At 38.0% G+C, this 19,261-nt stretch overlaps 1 protein-coding gene across 1 annotated transcript in view; it reads left to right on the top strand.

Annotated features, from left to right (window-relative positions):
• Window positions 1-19,261, top strand: part of LOC150100519 (uncharacterized) — a 187,153-nt gene that overhangs the window by 74,569 nt on the left and 93,323 nt on the right. Inside the window, exon 3 of the mRNA XM_090402671.1 lies at window positions 9,132-9,344. Coding sequence (XP_090258797.1) covers window positions 9,132-9,344 — 213 coding nt within the window. The remainder of the gene's footprint in view (window positions 1-9,131; window positions 9,345-19,261) is intronic.

Here is a 19,261-nt window from a genome sequence, read left to right as displayed (position 1 = left end):
GGTGTTCTCCTTCTACTCCCGAAAGGTGAAAAACTTTCAATAAAAGTTGGATTTGGGAGAAATGCTTCGAATTTTACCAGCGAACTTTATGCAATAAATAAAGCACTCGAAGCCTACTTAAAATTATCATCTCAACAATCTGAGGGAATTATAATTTACAGTGACTCAATATCAGCTATGGAGGCAATCAAAAATGGCAATACCACACAAGACACCCATAAACTCTTAAATCAACTAAAGCGTTTAGGAAAAAGTTGCATTTTACAATGGATTCCTGCTCATGTAGGCATTGATTACAATGAAGCAGCTGATAAATTAGCAGAAGAAGCCAGAGAACTCAGCCAAGAAACTCACATGATAACTCTTGCTGATGCTAACGTACTAGAGAAAGCTAAACTAATTCCACTGAAATCAGTGATACAACATCAAATTCCTGAAATCAATGCTGACCGAAAGACCTCCACCACGATACCAAGACTACAAACAGGATATTATAGAGGAATGAAATCAATACAGATGATACGAGAACATAGAGACTGCAATAACTGCCCCAATACTGAACTGACACCCACTCACATCTTTACCTGTCCAGCAATTACAGCAGCCTTGCAAGAAATAGATCCTAATCCTGAACAACAGCTCTATACAAACAAAATCATCAACATAGCCAAAGCAGTTCAAGGAGCACATGGAAACATCTAAGACTCTTCAAAGGACGAGACAACAACAACAACCACCACTCTGGATTAGAGATAGATGTTGAAAGTGTTTTTTCACTTGGTTACACTGTAAATTAAAGATGCCAAGAAATTATATTCTTGGTTACATCCTTTATCCAAGTATAAGCAAACAAAGTTTGTGTGTGAAGTCATTAGCCTCGATAAACAAGTAGCCCAGTCACGAAGTAACTTCACGGGCAAACTTTGTTTGCTTCCACTTGGATAAAGATGAAACCAAGAATATAATTTCTTGGCCCTACACTTTATGCACTGAAAAATTTCTTTTGTGTCAGTCTTATAGAACCACTTTAGTAACTTAAGTTACTGTCCTATTAACTGAACTTTACAACCTATGCACCTTTGATCTGTACTTGACAGGGAGCATTCCACAGACCTGTCCTCTGGTCACTGGATTCTTCCCACCATTGCTGATCCCCAAAGAAATCCTGATAATCAAATCTGTGTGCAGTCAAGATGTTAGTTCATCATAACCTTATGGAGAGGGATCAGGACTGACTGATTATACATGTCAATGTATTCAATATCCAAATAATCCTTTGAACTATTTTGACATCTTTAACTATCCCCAAATCCTTAGCCTCTTCAATTTCCTGCAGTACAGTACCATCAGTGTTTATACACAGTAATATTTTCATCATGAAGTGCATAACTTACATTATTCCATCTTACTACTGGTCTACAAGGTTTCTGATTTCTTGTTGTCTTTTCTGTTGTTCTCTGTGTCTATCTTTTATCAGACATTCTTGTCACGTCCTGCCTAGCGTCTTTTATTGTTGATGCATTTTCTATAGCTAAGCAGAATACGATAGCAAAATGCACAAATTTTCTGCTAAATCATTCTGCATACAAAGTCATAGATCGTTATCCTGTTAATACAGAAAAGAATGAAGTTCTTAAAGAATTGGAGGGGGGGAAACACTTCTTTACCCGAAAGAACCATTGACAAACTCGAGCTTTTTCATGTAATGCCACTTGAATATATGGAGTGCCAAAAATTCACAAACACATCACCCTCCCCTTCCCCAATGCTCAGTTGTTCATAACAAGTCCTACATACAAACTTGCTAAACCTTTAAACAAAACTGCATTCACTTAAAAGTATATTATTATTATTACACAAAACCCCATTGAGTCAAAGACTCATCTGGGAGGTCCTTTTATCATATACACAGCTCATCATATTGTGCTTTAAACACACTCAAATTCTCTGCAGACACAACACTCTCAGGCAAGGCATTCCAATCATTCACAATAAAAATTAAAAACCATATCCTAAATAGAAAGTTCAGACAATGATTAGCTACAGTGTTACTAATGTACCATTAATTGTGATATGGGACTATATTAAATCAAGAATTACTTATTTCACATGGAAAAGAAAAATATACAAATGACTAGATGCGATAAATATGGATTAATGTCTATCCATCCCTTTGGTCGATTTCTACACAAGCACTCAACATAGCCATGCTGAAATCAGAGTTGGTTGAGCTACGTAGTGATGTGTTTGTGATTTGGCCAGATAATCGAGACATTAAATATTTTTTTAGTGCATTTAAATAGCCAACATCCCAAAATCCATTTCCCAGTTGAAAATGAATCAAATCAAGAAAACCAGGAATACAGATTCCACTACTTACAAGCTACAGCTGATCATCTAGCTTTCACCACAAACCTCTGCACTCAAGCCATAGAAAATTCAGAAAAACTCATATAGTTTCCCTCTACATTTCAGAAGCATTTGATCTGGTTTGTTCTGCTTTCCCGCTCTGCAACAGGATCGCCAGCTTTCTCACTGGTTGCTCACCACACATCATAGTTTCCTCTCCTCAAATTTCCCCACCAATGCAATACTCTCTTCTTGTATATAAATAACCTGCTCTCACAGGCTGCCAATCCTATCCATAGTTTTGCCTGACTCCATTCCTTCTTTTCATTTGACAAACTTTGTAGTACTCAAGTATTAGAATTCTCAAGATCCACCACAACCAATGTCCTGAATTCTGATCTCCTGCTGTATCTATACTCAGTGGGACAAGGACAACCTTATCGACTTCAATGCTACCAAAACTCAGTCCTGTCTGATCTCTTGCAAGAAAGAGATTGCATCCCAATAAGATTTCCCTTCTTGGACTGGCCAATATCTCCAACCTTTCTTTGGACAAACACATTTCAACTATAGCTTCTGCAGCTGCCAAAAAAACTTTTTATACTTTTTTTTTTTTGCTAATTTTATACAAATCCCAAATCTGCCCAATTGTGAAATATTGCCACCATATTTGGGGTGTTGCCCCAAAATCCTCTCTAAGATTGCTCAATTCTATTCAGAAGAGGGCAGTCCAGTTAGTTAATTAATGATCTCTCTCTCTCTCTCTCATAGATGTTCATTTCTGCCTTGTGCCGCTTTCTTCTACAAATACTTTCATGGACAATGCTCTGCTGAATTAGCTACCATTGTTCCTCCACTTTCCTCCAAAATCATTAAAACAAGAGCAGCTGCTATCATTACCCTTTTACAGTCCATCTTGAAACCCACCAGACCAACTTCACTGCCTCCTCTTTCATTCCATATATTTCTGTTCTTTGGAACAGGCCACTCCCTCTCTGCCTTTTCCCAAAAAACCTTCAGTTCAAAAAAATATATATAAACAGATTCCTTTCTTCTTATCCTGTTGCCTACACATGGCATTCATCTCTGCTATAGGTCAGATATAAAAAAATAACTGTCTGCCCTTTCTAGATATGCTAGTCACATTCTTTCCAAATGGTTCATTATGTTTTTCTATCATACTGTTGGTCTGGATGATGGTGTGATTGTGTGTTCAAATACTGGAAGATGCTTTCACACACAATCACACCATCATCCAGACCAACAGCATGATATCTTATAAACACCAACACAGAGAGCCAGAGCTATGTTCTAATGATATTGCTCTTATTGTTAAACTCCACTTACCTTTGCCACACTTTTTTTAGCCAGTGGCTATAATTGCCAAAAAATAGAGAAAATACTAAATGCCCACCTCTTCCCTGATACACAAGACCAAACTAAAAATATTACTATTCCACACATTCAGAGCACATCTCAAAAGATATCCAGAGCATTTAATAAATATGAACTCCACACAACATATATCGAATACCATTTCGATATATTTACCATATATCGAATTAGCAACCCTTATCTGTTCACTTAAGGACAAACTCCTTTATCTCATCCAGGAGTATATGAAGGGCCCTGAATGTGTGACCCGGCTTAGTATGGAAAGCCGGGTCACACATTCAGGGATGTTGTTCAAGTTGGATGTCAAACAGATCCAACTTGAACAACATAAATACATTTGGCACCATTGTTATGGCAAGACAGGACTAACAGACCAATGCCACTCCTTCCACACAGGATTAGATGGTGGTGGGAGAAGCGATACTATTCAGAAGTCATTACACTTAGACTGTTTTTGGAATCAGCAGTAGTGGCAGCAGATGAAAATTTTAAGTTGGGGGTGCTGCATATACAAAAAAAAAAAAAAAAAAATTTTTTTTTTCCTAATCAGTAACGAATTTATTAATAAATAAATTTACATATTAAAAATATTTCGGCCTCACCACGAACAAACATCAATAATAAAGACAAGCGCAAACGAATATCGGCGTTAGATCACAGCGCATTTGTTTCGTGTAACGATAATTGAAAAAATAATTCTTTTCATATTTTCAACAGTGACACTTGTCATAATTTAGCCTTGTATCTATAGTAAATAAATAATTATATGTTATCTTAACAAAATAAAATTTACAAAAAATAGTTCACCACGAACAATAATAAACGTTTCATATCTCACAGAAATAACACACGGAAGCATATGATACAATGCCCAAATGGCAGTGTATCATATGGCGTAACGTACAAACGCAAACGAATATCGGTGTTAGATCGCAATTATCGTTTCATGTAACGATAATTGAAAACATATAATTCTTTTCATATTTTCAACAGTGACACCCATCATAACTCAGCCTTGTATCTATAATAAATAAATAATTATATGTTATTTTAACAAAATAAAATAAGATTTACAAAAAATAGTTCACCACGCACAAATAATAAACGTTTCATATCTCAGAAATAACACACATAAGCATACTAAAGATACACTGCCATTTGAACAGTGTGAGAATGACGTAACGTGCAATGACAAGCACAACAAATATCACCGTTAGATCGCAGTGCATTTGTTTCGTGATCTAAAGCGTTCATCGAATTCCAATTATTAACTATTCAATTCCAATGTTAATAATTCCAATTATTAACAATTCCAATTATTAACTATTCAATCAATGTCAAAACATAAGCTGTAACCTTTAATATGTTGTATTGCATTTATATAATATTGTAAGCATTGTTATTATTTATAAACACAAAATTTAATTTTTTCATTTTTTGAAAAAATGAAAAAATTAATCTTGGGGGTACTGCAGTGTTGCACTGCTTATGTATGGGCCGCCACTGATCAGCAGCTTTAAAGCATTCCCCAAACCTCAAGAATGGCTATAATGATTTACCAAAAATCTTGAAAACCATCATTTTAAGATTAAATGAATACTTTTATTATTATTATAATATAGGTAACTCCATGGAGTCAGACGACTCATCACAGGGGACCCACACTAACCATTATTCAAAAATCATACCTCTTTTTAATCTCATTCACTGTCAGGGCATTCACAACTACCTCCACAATATATCCTCACCAAGAGTAAATTCTACATTCCATCTCTGTTTTCCAAATTTTAAAACCTTACATTTTGCAACATTGAGCTGTTATCCAAACTCCATTGCCCATTCACTCAGTCTATTCGAGTCTTCTTGTAAGGCAACAAGACCTGTTCTACTTCTCAAAGTTCTTCCCAACTTTGCATCATCGGCAAACAACTGAATATTCCCATTCAGATCTTCTGCAATATTATTAACATGTGGATTAAAAAGCAGTGGGCCTTAAAATAGGTGCCTGAAGCATGCTGCTAGTGAATTTCTTCTTCCAAGTTATTGCTTCCTCATACAAAACTTGCTGATATCAGTCAGATCTCCATTCATTGCACTAGTCTAATATCGAACACCATCCACTTTACCACATGATAAGTTGATAGTCAAATTAATCTATCAAAAGCGTTTGCAAACTCTGAGTATACCTCTGTGCATCCATCTTCCTCGTCCAATGTAGCTGACACCTTATTGTAATAAGTAAGCAGATTACCAAAATGTGGCTTCCCTTTAACAAATCCATGCTGTTCACCAAAGATACTAGATTTGTCAGCCTAGTTCTGGATCCCGGTTCTCGTTAACCTCTCCAACACTTTAACCACTGCATCCAGCAGACACAGATTTGTCTATAATTTGATCATTGAGTTCTATTACCTCCCTTATTAAGCAGTACAATCTTGTCTTCTTTCCACTCCTTGGGAACTTGACCCAATATAAGACTCAATAAACAAAATATATGAAAAGGCAGATGTCAACTCCCTGGCACATTTCTTCAAAATATATCATCATGTCCCTCAGCATTATTAACATAGAGTTGGCTTAATTCTCCATATACCTCTTGCTCACTTAGTCTCTCCTCCTCCTCAACCACTGTTCTCAAAACTCTCGATGGTGTCACATCCATGAGGATGAACTGCTCATTAAATATCTCAAATATGTCTTCTACATCAGTTGTCCTTATATCCTGTTCTCCAATCAATGTTATCCTACTATATTTTTTTTTTAGCTTCATTAGCTAACTGCTGCTCATACTGCATTCTTGCTACCCTTACTGAGTCAGGCTCCTTTTCTTTGTACTTTGTACCTGTTCTTTGTACTCCTCAAGGAATTGATTATTATCACTCAATCTTATATTCTGTCCATAATGCATTTATATATAAATATAACAGTTCGTTCCTGGATCTATAACAAGTTTCATAAATACCACTTATTTGCTGTGACTTCTCCATACCTTCCTCAAGCCATTTCTTTTGCTCCTTACCCACCCAGAACCTTCTTCAAATCCAACTGTTCTCCCTACATTGCAGGCCATCCCATTCCCTTCTTGTCTACACACACATTTACTTTCTCTTTTGAACATCAACCTTTCTCATACTATGTTTCCCTGTCCATCCTGAGTCACCCCATTTTCCTGTTTGTCTTGCACCCTCATTCTCTTGAACACTTTCGCATCACTTCTTACTTCCTCAGATTCATTTTCTTCACTCACTCTTCCTTCCAGCAATAGTCTCTCCAAATGACTTGCACCAAAACCATTTCAGTGCAGTTCATAGTCTCATACAGTTCAATTTGTCCATCAGACTCATTCCACAAATTAACAAACTGCACTCGTTCCTTTCACATATTTCTGCTAAGATATCATTCATAATCCTTGCTCTTCACATCTTATCATGCTATTATCTTTTTATCCTTCTCAACAACCTCCTTATATCATGTCTTACATTCTCCTTGTTCCTAGTCAAGTCATGTTCCTACTACCAATTCTTTTGCTAGCTTTCTTCTCATATCCAATGCCTCAATCACTATTCATTTAACTCCCAGAAAACAAACATTATATGCTTATCACACCTCTAATAACTGAATCCCGATACAACACCACTCACTAGTCTTTCATTACTTCTTTCTTGCCAACATCATTCATTTCAGTCTTCTTCACTCTTCCATACTTATCTACAATTTTCTTCATATCACCTGCAATGCTTCATCTTATGCCTCATCTTCACCAACTCAGATTTTATATCTTGCATAATTTTTTCATTATTGTTGACTCTCACTATTTTATCCTCAGTCACACAAGTTTGTTCACCATCAATCCTGCTCACCATCTTACTGTTAAATGCACTCTGCTTTTCATTGTTATTGCATGCTTTATTATCAAACTCTTTTCCTCACTATCATTTCCATGCACTTTCTAAAAATTCACACAATTTTCCTCAGTTACTGTTTCAGGTACGTTATGTTCCCTACTCATATATAAACAAGCCTCGTGGTCCATCAGAATAGTACACTTCCTACATAACCACATTTGCTCCTTACTCTTATTCAGCCTCTCCAAATAAACATCCATGACATCATCTCATGCATACATACTATGGCATTGTACCATTTTTGAAAAATCCATGCCATTCACTTTACTCTTCTTTCACACCAATCTACGTAATGATCTACCTTTCACTGCCATTTTCTACCTAAACACTAACAAGAAAAAATGAAGTAATACTGCTTGAGAAATGTAACCAAACACTGCATTCCACACTAAATATCTCACAGTAACACTCAGCCTACAATTTAGATAATATCACCTCACATTAAATATAAAATTTACTTATCTTATCACAGCCTACCTGACAACCAATGTCTAACACTTGCCACTGTGTGGGCCGAATATCATTTTTTGGTTTGGTCCTTTTGATTGTTTTTAAGTTTTTATGTGCGTTAGCTTTTAATGGAAGTTTTTGTAATCACAGTGACACTATGTTTGTACTTTTTTGTGGGTTGCTTTGTGGGTAGTTGAATACGACAGCATTTAGAAGAGGCACTCTTAGACATCTCACCCATACAAAGAATGCCCAGTCCTTGCCATGACATGGCCTCAACAGTGTCTTCCCCATATAACCACTGCTGAGACTTCTCCCTTGGCATGATCTGTCAGAAGGATGATGCAACAGCTGATCGGAAAGCCTCTTGATGTATTGCCATTAGGTTTGGTTTCATGTACTATCTGATGGTAAATCTGTGGAACTGTAGCAGTAATTTTGGATCTCCAGGAATGAGCGATACCAATCAAGGACATGTCGATATTTGACATGTCTTTGATGATGACAAATTGCTATTACTATTACAAATGCCACTCTTCTGGATAGACTTTTCCATTAATTATTGATATGTGTACTTCGATATCATTGTCCATTTTGATATTACTCTCAACTGACTTCTTAAAATTATACTTATAAGACTCAAATTAGTGCTCTGGGCTAGTCTAGCCTTCACATTCTCATATCTTCAAATTGTGTTATCACTGTCCTTATGACATGATGTATGATCATGTTTTGATAGTCATCGTTTCACTTAACCTACAATAGCACAGAAAGATACATCACTGATATTCAGCACTTCAGTTAAAAAAAAAAAGGGGGGGGGGAGGGGGCTTACCTGTATAACTTTTACAACATTATGTACTTCAAATGTTATTAAGTTTTCATCTTAAGCAAATTTTCTTGCTTATATCAGATAAAGTGAACTACATTAATTAAAATCATACAGTATATGCAGAATTAACTTGTTGGAAAGCTTTATTTTAGCATTTTTACTTTACATTAGCTTATTACTTGATTATAATATTTTTTTAGAGAAGAACTCAGGGAAAGAATGAAACAAGTTAAATTAAATCAGCAGGAACTTGATCGAGCATTGGAAAAGTGGCAGAAGCAAGTAGCATCATATCAAGAGGCAGCAAACAGAAGAGCAGCTGAAAAAGCAGCAGAAAATGTAGAACACCGAAGAAGACGAATAAAAGAGGATAGAATGACTAAAGAAGCTGAACACAAGAAAAAGATGCATAAGTAAAGTGTATTATATCACTTAAGTTTTTACTATGAGTAAATTTATAAAAGTTTATTTGTATGATATTCGATACTAATCCAAAAAGTTTTTTCAGATTTCTTACGTAGCACAATCAAAAGTATGATATATGTCCTTTGAACTAGGATTGATTGTTCAAATCCAATATACAGGTTTGTCTCAGTTTATGGCACTTCAATTTACACCAGCTTCACTTTTGCACCTCTCGTAGATCATAATTGGAAGTGGTGAGTCGTGACTCTGACTGACTTCCTAGACATGCGATGAGAAAAATCCAATTACTTTAACCACAGACTAATTTCAGTGGCATGGAGTGAAGTGTAAAATTCATGGACGAATGGTGTCTGGCATAAACTTTGTCCTGACCGTATTCTGGATTCACAAGGGCACGACACTACCCTTGCATCAATATCAGAATGTGACAAGAGATAGCAAAGGAAACAGCATGAGATGATGTTGAAGTTGATGACGTAGATGAGCTCCTTGAGAGTCATGGTGAAGAGCTTTCAACGAAAGATTTAGAAGAGCTAGCTGAACTGTCCAAAAAAGACACAGAGGAAAGCGAAGTTGACTCTGTGATCTTGGTTAAGACACTAACAGTAAATTTAATGCAAGAGGATATTGTTCTTATTAATAACAAATATGAGATCTTCTGTAACAATGATCCCAACTGGGAGCAGAGCTCAATGTTGCATTGAGAGGAATTTAAACAGTTCTACACTATAATTTATTATCAGGAAAAAAGAAAACCAAACAAACATCTATTCCCTTTAAATCAGTAAATTTTCTTTTTCTTAAATATTATGATCTCAAACATTTTAAATATTTTGTGTTGATTACTGAATATTTTGGAAGAACTTGATGTATTTACATTTGTTCCCATTATATTTTTCTTCAATTTATGCTGGGAAAACTCGGGAACCTAACCCTATATAATGTATAAAAAAAATTTAAAGGGTTTCAATAAATGAAGGTTAGCTGGTCCAGTATGGAGATAAGAATTTTCCTTATGTTAACTTTTTTTTATAATTATATATAACAGTATCTGTAATCTATATTCATTATTTCTTATGAACTCTTAACAGTGCACTTTAATGAATATACACACACACATTTCAGAATGAAACTGAATTTTAAATGTGTGCATTAGCAGTCAGCTTATTTAAATATAATGTAAACAAAATACTCCATCACCTATCTTTTTCTGCCTTAGGTTCCTGTTCTGACAATGTTAGTTCATTGCAGTCCTTCTTTCAAGAATTTTCATGGTCTTCAAATTGTCTTTTTAGTACTTGGTTTCAATTTTCTATTTTCATTATTCTATCTATCTTTATTTATTTTTGTTTATTTCTTTAAATGAAAATTAGCTAGTATGGAGATAAGGATTTTCCTCATGTCATCTTTCTTTTTATTATTATTTTATTATTACGGACAACTCCAAGGAGTCCTTTGACTCATTGAGGGAGGCCGTAAACATCATGGCAAGAACTATTCAGCATTCGTACAGTATCTATCATACTTTGCTTTGAACTCATTCACAGTCATGGCACCCACAACAAACTCTGGCAGCTTATTCACCACTCTCCAAGTAAAAAAAATCTAGTTCTAACATCCTTGCTAACTACACTCTTGCTCAGTTTCCATGCATGGCCTCTAGTTCTCCCACCACCAGACCTGTTGTGAAAAATTTCCTCTGAATTAATCTTCCATAGACCAGCTATCATCTTGGTCACTCGCCTCTGGATCCTCTACCTCCTCCTCCCCATCAAGAAGAAACCCTGGCACCCAGATCTGGGCACAGTAGTCAAGCGGGGTCTTATCAAGGCTCGATAAAGAGGAACAATAACCCGCTTGTCTCTGCGTGTCAAAGTATTCTTCAGTAACCAAGTGATCTGATGAGCTGATTTAGCTACTTTTGCTATGTGCTCCCTAAACTTCAACTCGATATCCACCAACACTCCCAAATCTATGGCATCTTCAATTTCCTAGAGTATAGTTCCACCAATGTGGTATACTGCTGCTAATCTTTTCACCCCAAAATGCATAACCTTACACTTTGCTACATTAAACTGACATCCATTCTCCTTAGCTCAGTCTGCTAATCTATCCAAGATTAGCAGACTGGGACCACTGCTAATCTATCCAAGATTAGCAGTGGTCCAAGAACAGAACCCTGCGGCACACCACTAGTCACAGGCTTCCTTTGGACTCTACTCCTGAATAAACTACACTCTGATATCTCTCCATCAACCACCCTCCTATCCATCTCACCTACCCTATATCCATCCCAATGTGCTGCAGTTTACTGATTAGAATTCCATGCGGTATCCTGTCAAAGACCTTAGCAAAGTCCAGCAGTATCACTGTAAACCCATTACCCTTATCCAGTTTAGCTGTGAATTATAAAACTTGAGCAGGTTACTGAGGCATGATCTACCCTTCACAAAACCGTGCTTCTCCCCCCCCCTCTCCCCATACATTACCTCATTTTCATCTATTCATTCCTGTATTTTGCCCTTAACCAATTTCTCCAAAACCTTTACGACTCCTAATATGCTGATTGGTCAGTAATTTGCAACAGCAGTCTTGGAGCCTCCTTCATGCAATGGAACTATTTTCCCCTCTTTCCACCCCCTTTGGGACTAACCCAGAGCTATGACTTAAACAATATGGTCAAGGGCACTGACTATTCCTTTGCAGCTTCACGTAAGACTTGAGCTGGTATACCATCCAGTCCCACAGATGTATTCATATTAGGGTTCTGTAATATATTATTCACCTCCATTCCATTCACCTCAATTCCCGTATAAGCCATTGGTTCCCTCATTCCTGCAGTATCGCCACCTGGATGATATATTCTTGCAAAGTGTTCACTTAGTAATTCTACTATTTCTATTGATTCAGTTACCTCCCTACTATCAGCATTCCTTAAAATCATTCTGCCATATACATTTTTTTCTTTTACTTGCAGCATATCGAAAGAACAGTTTGGGATTCTCTTTAGCTTGCATTGCTAATTTCCTTTCGTAATCTGCTTTTGCTTTCCTTACCACACTAGTTACTCTTCTGGCCTGTGCTTTGTACTGTTTGTGTGCCTGCAGGTCACCCTTCTCCTTAAATTCCCTCCACAATTGTTTCTTTTTTTTGCAGCTCGAGCTTAACGGTGTTATTCATCCATTTAACTCCAGACTCTAGGTATGCAGTCAACTGTTACCTCCCTCAAACGCTCCTTTACCACTTCCCATGCACCATCGACATCCAGCCCTTGTAGTTTTACATGCCATGGCACTGATCCAAGCAATCTCCTAAGCTTGTCATACTTACCAGTCCGGTCCGGTAATTCTGCATGTACCCTGTTTTAATTATAAATTCCACACATTTAGCCACCTTCCAGTTAAGACCTTATGATCACTCTCACCAATTGGTGGCAATGTGGTCATATTCAGTATAGTCAAATTCTCAAATGCAGTTACTAGATCGAGCCTCCCGAACCCCGAGTATATTTCATTACATGCTGTCTCAGGTAGTTATCCTTTAATAACTGGAGTAAATCCATTTCCTTCCTTCCATGTATCCTCTCATCCTTCCAATCATTGTTACCATAGTTAATCCCCCCCCCCCCATAATAATTACCTGTCCTCCATTCATTGAGTCTATTTGCCTATGCATACTATCTCCATCATCTATTCCATCTCCTGGTCTATAGCAGCACCCAACTATATATTTTGTTCTGCTGGCCTCAATTTCACACCAGATAGCCTCAAATGTGCTATTTTCACTATCCTGTAGTTGAACTTCTATTCTCTTTGGCTGCAGTTCATCAGCTGTCATCAATAACACTCCTGCTCCCATTCTTTTCTCTCTCTGTCTTTCCTGAACACACTATACCCTTCACATTTTATCCCACTAACTATATTATCTTCTGTCAGCCATGTGTCACTAATGCCAATAACCTGTGGCTAGGAAGAGCCAACCAAGGCCAAAAATTCCTCATTGTTCCTAATACTCATGGCATTAGTGTACATAAAGTGCAAAAGCCCCCTAGTCCCACCCCTATTTTGATGCCTTATACTAACTCTCCCATTCTGGTTTGTTATTCTTCTTACTAACTCAGGCATATTATATACATTCTTACACTCAACTGTCTCACTGATGTCTGCATATCCATTCCCCCCCCCCCCCAATAGCTCTAGTTTCCCTGATTCTGCACTTTCACTTCATTCAGCAACAATTTTTCCAGTCTCCAAACACCAAATCCATTCAGATGCAAACCATCCTTCTTGTATAAGTCCTTTTGCCCATCAAAATCATTCCACAAACTTCACACCACTCCTCCTGCCTAACCTTGCATAGAGTCATTCGCAATTATGGCCCTCCTTCTCAACTCTACTCTGTCATACTGTGGCAACAGACTCACTATCTTAACCCTCTCACTCTTTTCTTTTGCTACCTCTAGTAATTCTCTCAAGTCCTCTCTCATAGCAAGTTTTTCACCTTTTATTTCATTCATTCCAGCCACTACAATCATTCTTTCACCCTATGCTACTGTGCTCTAATAGGCTCTCTTACATCATTAAGTTTCTTATAATTATATATAGCAGTATTCTGTAATGGCAAAAGAATGAATGTGTTAATATGCTTTAGCAATTCCTCTTTCCTGTTTGGTATTCATTCTTTGCTGGTTGTAAGACACTATAATTTTCAGAAACTGCTGTGCTTTTATTATTATTAACATTAGACCTCCGTGGAGTCTAAAGACTCATCGCAAGAGGCAAATACTGTTACAAAGTCCAAACCATGCTTTAAACTCATTCATCAATGTATCTATATTCACCACAGTGTCATGCAAAGCATTCCGCTGACTAACCACTCTCCATGCAAAGTACCTACTTATGTTCCTCCTTATACAACTGCCAGGTATTATTATTATTATTATTATTATTACGGGCAACTCCAGGGAGTCATTAGACTCATCGAGGGAGGCCCCAAATCATTTTCATCACAACTATTCGACATTCATACAGTATCTATCATACCTCGCCTTAAACTCATTCACTGTCACAGCATCCACCACAGACTCAGGGAGCGCATTCCACTCATTCACTACTCTAAAAGTAAAGAACCCAGCTCTAACACCTTTACTAACCACACTTTTGCCCAGTTTCCATGGATGTCCCCTAGTCCTCCCACAACCAGCCCTGTTCTCAAAAATATCTTCTGAATTAATTTTATAGAAACCCTTCAGTAATTTGAATGTCTCAATCATATCTCCCCTCCTCCACCTATCAACCAATTTTTGCAACCCACAAATCCTCAACCTGTTCTCATACGGTTCATTCCACAGACCTGCTATCATCTTGGTCACTCGCCTCTGGATCCTCTCCACCTCCTCCCCATCAAGAAGAAACCTAGGTGACCAAATCTGAGCACAGTAGTCGAGATGAGGTCTTATCAAGGCTCGATACAGAGGAACAATAACCTGCTTGTCTCTGCTTGTCAATGTATTCTTCAGCAACCAAGTGATTTGATGAGCTGATTTGGCCACTTTTGCAATGTGTCCCCTAAATTTCAATTCCTTATCCACCAACACTCCTAAATCTCGTGCCTCATCAATTTCCTGGAGCACGGTTCCACCAATGCAGTAAACTGCCTCCCATCTTTTCACCCCAAAATGCATAACCTTACATTTTGCCACATTAAATTGACATCCATTCTCCCTAGCCCAGACCTCCAATCTATCCAAATCATCCTGCAAAATTTTCACGTCATCTGCATTCACTATTGCCCTACCCAACTTCGCATCATCCGCAAACAAATGAACTGTTCCTCTCAGATCCTTTCCTATATCATTTATGAACAAATTAAACAGCAGTGGTCCAAGAACAGATCCTTGTGGTACACCACTAGTCACAGGCCGTCTTGTGGACTCTACTCCTGAGTAAACCACTCTCTGATATCTCTCCGTCAACCACCCTCCTATCCATCTCACCAACTCTATGTCCATTCCCATATGCTGCAATTTACTGATTAGAATTCCATGTGGTATCCTGTCAAAGGCCTTAGCAAGGTCCAGCAGAATCACTGTAAACCCATTACCCTTATCCAGTTCAGCCGTCACTGTGTTATAATACGTGAGCAAGTTACTGAGGCATGACCTACCCTTCACAAAACCATGCTGTCCCCGATACAGTATCCCATTTTCTTCTATCCAATCTTGTATTTTCCTCTTGACTATTTTCTCTAAGACCTTGATAATGATTCCTGTTATGCTGATTGGCCGGTAATTTTCAACAGCAGCCTTGGAACCACCTTTGTGCAGTGGAACTATTTTCCCCTCTTTCCACCCCCTTGGGACTGACCCAGTCCTGAGGCTCAAATTAAACATAATGGTCAAGGGCACTGACAATTCTTTGGCCGCTTCACGTACGACACGAGCTGGTATACCATCCAATCCCACAGATGTATTGACATTGAGGTTCTGTAATAGACTAGTTACCTCTACCTCATTCATCACAATTCCAGTATAAGCTGTTGGTTCCTCCATTTCCGCAAAGCCACCACCTGGATGATATACTCTTGCAAAGTGCTCGCTCAGTAATTCCACAACATCGACTGATTCAGTTACCTCCCTACCCTCAGCATTTTTTAAGATCATTCTACCATGAGCATTTTTCCTTTTACTTGCAACATATTGAAAAAACTGTTTGGGATTCTCTTTAGCCTGCATGGCCAATTTCCTTTCGTAATCTGCTTTTGCTTTTCTTACCACCCTTGTTACCATCCTGGCCTGAGCTTTATACTGTTCATGCACCTGATGGTCACCCTTCTCCTTAAATTCCCTCCACAATTGTTTCTTTTTTTGCAGCTCAAGCTTAATAGTGTTATTCATCCATTTAACCCCTACCTGATTTATTATTCGGACTCTTGGTATACAGTCAACCATTGCCTCCTGCAAACAGTTCTTGACCACCTCCCATGCACCATCAACATCCAGCCCTTGCAGTTTTACATACCATGGCATTGAGCCAAGCACACACCTAAGCTTGTCATACTTACCAGCCCGGTAATTCCACATATACCCTGTCTTAATTGTAAATTCGACTCCTTTAGCCACCTCTCAAGTCATGACCTTATGGTCACTCTCTCCAATTGGTGGCAACAAGGTCATGTTCGTTACAGCCACATTCTCAGTTGCAATTACTAGGTCCAGCACTCTCTGCCCCCTGGTATTTTCCAATACATGTTGCCGTAGATAGTTGTCCCTTAATAACTGCATAAAATCCAATTCCTTCCTCCCATGTGCCCTCTCCTCTTTCCAGTCAATATTACCATAATTGAAATCACCCATAATAATTACCCTCCTTCCATTCATTTCTTCTATTTGCTTATGCATACTATTCCCACCATCCACTCCATCACCCGGTCTATAGCAGCACCCAATTGTATATTTTGTTCTGCTAGATTGTATCTCACACCAAACAGCCTCAAATGTGCTTTTTTCCCCATCCTGCAGTTCAACTTCTATACTCCTTGGCTGAAGCTCATCAGCTATCATCAATAACACTCCTCCCCCTTTTTATTCACCCTGTCACTCCTGAACACGCTATACCCATCGCATTCAATCCCACTAGCTTTATCATCTTCTGTCAGCCATGTTTCACTAATACCGACAACCTGTGGCCTGGAAGTGCCAACCATGGCCAAAAACTCTTCCTTCTTGTTCCTAATACTCCTGGCATTAGTGTACATGAATCGCAGAAGCCCATTTGTCCCATCCCTACTTTGATTCCTTATACTAATTATCCCATTCTGATTTGTTGTCCGTCGTACTCGCCCGGGCATAATATACTCATTCATACACTTAACTGCCCCCCCTAAAGTCTGCATATCTACCCCCCCCCTCTTAATAAATCTAGTTTCCCTGAGTCTGTACATCCACTTCCACATCATTCATCAACACTCTTTCAAGTCTCCGTACACCAACTCCATTCAAATGTAACCCATCCATCTTATATAAGTCCTTTCGCCCATCGAACTCATTCCACACATCCACAAATTCCACACCACTCTCCATGCATAACCCACGCATAAAGTCATTGGCAATTATGGCCCTCCTTCTAAACACTTCGCTGTCATACCGCGGTAAGATACTCACCATCCTAACTCTCTCACTCTTCTCTTTTGCTACCTCAAACAACTCCCTCACATCCTCTATCATTTCCATTTTGTCCTCTTTCAAATCATTCGTTCCTGCCACTATTATCATCTCTTTCACCCTCTGTTTTTGCAGTCGAATAGATTTGCTGACGTCCTTTATGTTCGCACCCGGCTGGTACGACTTCGTTAAACTCTCAATTATTACGCCTCTTAATAGCAAATCCCCATACAGCACTCGCTCCTTCATTTTATTGACGTTTACGTACATTCTATTATTTGCCGTCACAGACTTCCGCCGGTTATTTGTCGGTACGTTCAACACACATTTTTGCATACGCTCCAGTTGTCGTTTGGCTCTGTGTATCGCGCCATTTAAACGGGCAATTTCGCTACTCGCATTTATCTCACCATTTTCATTATCGATCAAATCATCCATTCCTTCGGTGTTTCTACCTTCATTTACACTTTCAGCGACGCTCTCACACATATCTGGCACTACCACGCAATTCTCTAGTACACCGCCATTTTCTGCATTCTGACTACCGTTAACGATATCAGTCTCGATACACGAAACACGCTTGAAGTCCTCATTCTCTTTACACTTTCTACACATATTAACTCCACTATCACTTTCTAACCAGACTCCTACCGCTCTTCGCAAGGCATACATCTCACAGACAGCACATTGCATAAATTCTTTTACATCAAAACTCTTAAGCAAGCATGGCGACCTGGCCGCCATTTTTTTCTTTATCGGTGCCATGTGTACGCTATCTTTTCTTAAAAATAATAGTTAAAATAACAGAAAACACGCAAAAATTGCACAGACACACCAAGAAACAAAAAGCAAACAATACTACTTAAAATTCTGGTAAAATATCTAATGTTAACACAAAATAATACTGATCTTTTCAGGAGCTCTCGACAAGCCGACGATCTAATCCGTGCGACACCTAGCGACCCCTCAATCTTCTTGTTCTACCACCTTTCCCTATTCTACAAAAAATTTCTTCCACATTAACCTGGTAACAATCCTTCACCAAACTTAAATATCTAGTCATATCCCCCCCCCTCCCCTCTTCCTCCTATTCACAAGGCTTTGGCAAACTGCATTCCCTCAATAAGCCTTCATATTCCACATCTCAAAGACCAATTATTTCTTGTCCTCCATATTTTAAGAACTCATTCTGTATTTATTTTTCTATTTCTGATTTTTTAAATATTTTCTATTAGTTGAAGTCATTTCTAAATCTTTATGATCTTTCAGTTTCTCAGGTAACGTTCTCTTTTGATTCATTCTCATAGTTTAATAAAATGTTCTTCACAGCATTTTTGTTTAGTTACCGTAAGTTAAGTTCATATACTTACATGATTTATTTCTTTGATTTCTAAAGCATCTCCATATTTTCTGGTGTACCATAAGCTGTGATTGAGCTGTTTTGTATAGTTATCCTAGAATTCTAATTTTATTTCTCAGCTTTTGTTACTAGTTTAATTTCTTTTATATCTGTCATAATTTTCTTTATTGATCTTGTAGATTTGCTTAAAAAGGCTTTTTTTCTTTTGTGCCAGTGGTTTAACTTCCTCTTGGTACCATGAGGTTGTACATAACCTCCACACCATGAAAGGAAAAAGAAAGGACCTGTTGTCTTTTCTGAATAGTTAAAAATCGATTCTTCCAGAAAACTATGCAAGAGTTTTATAAAGAACAGACATTGACCAGCAGTTGCATGTATGTTTA

The sequence above is a fragment of the Typopeltis vanoorti genome, chromosome 13, assembly GCF_054136105.1.
Source record: "Typopeltis vanoorti isolate ZY-2024b chromosome 13, IOZ_Tvanoo_1.0, whole genome shotgun sequence".
Taxonomy (NCBI): domain Eukaryota; kingdom Metazoa; phylum Arthropoda; class Arachnida; order Uropygi; family Thelyphonidae; genus Typopeltis; species Typopeltis vanoorti.
Note: the sequence above shows the minus strand (reverse complement) of the source record. Positions and strands in the feature narration are given on the sequence as shown.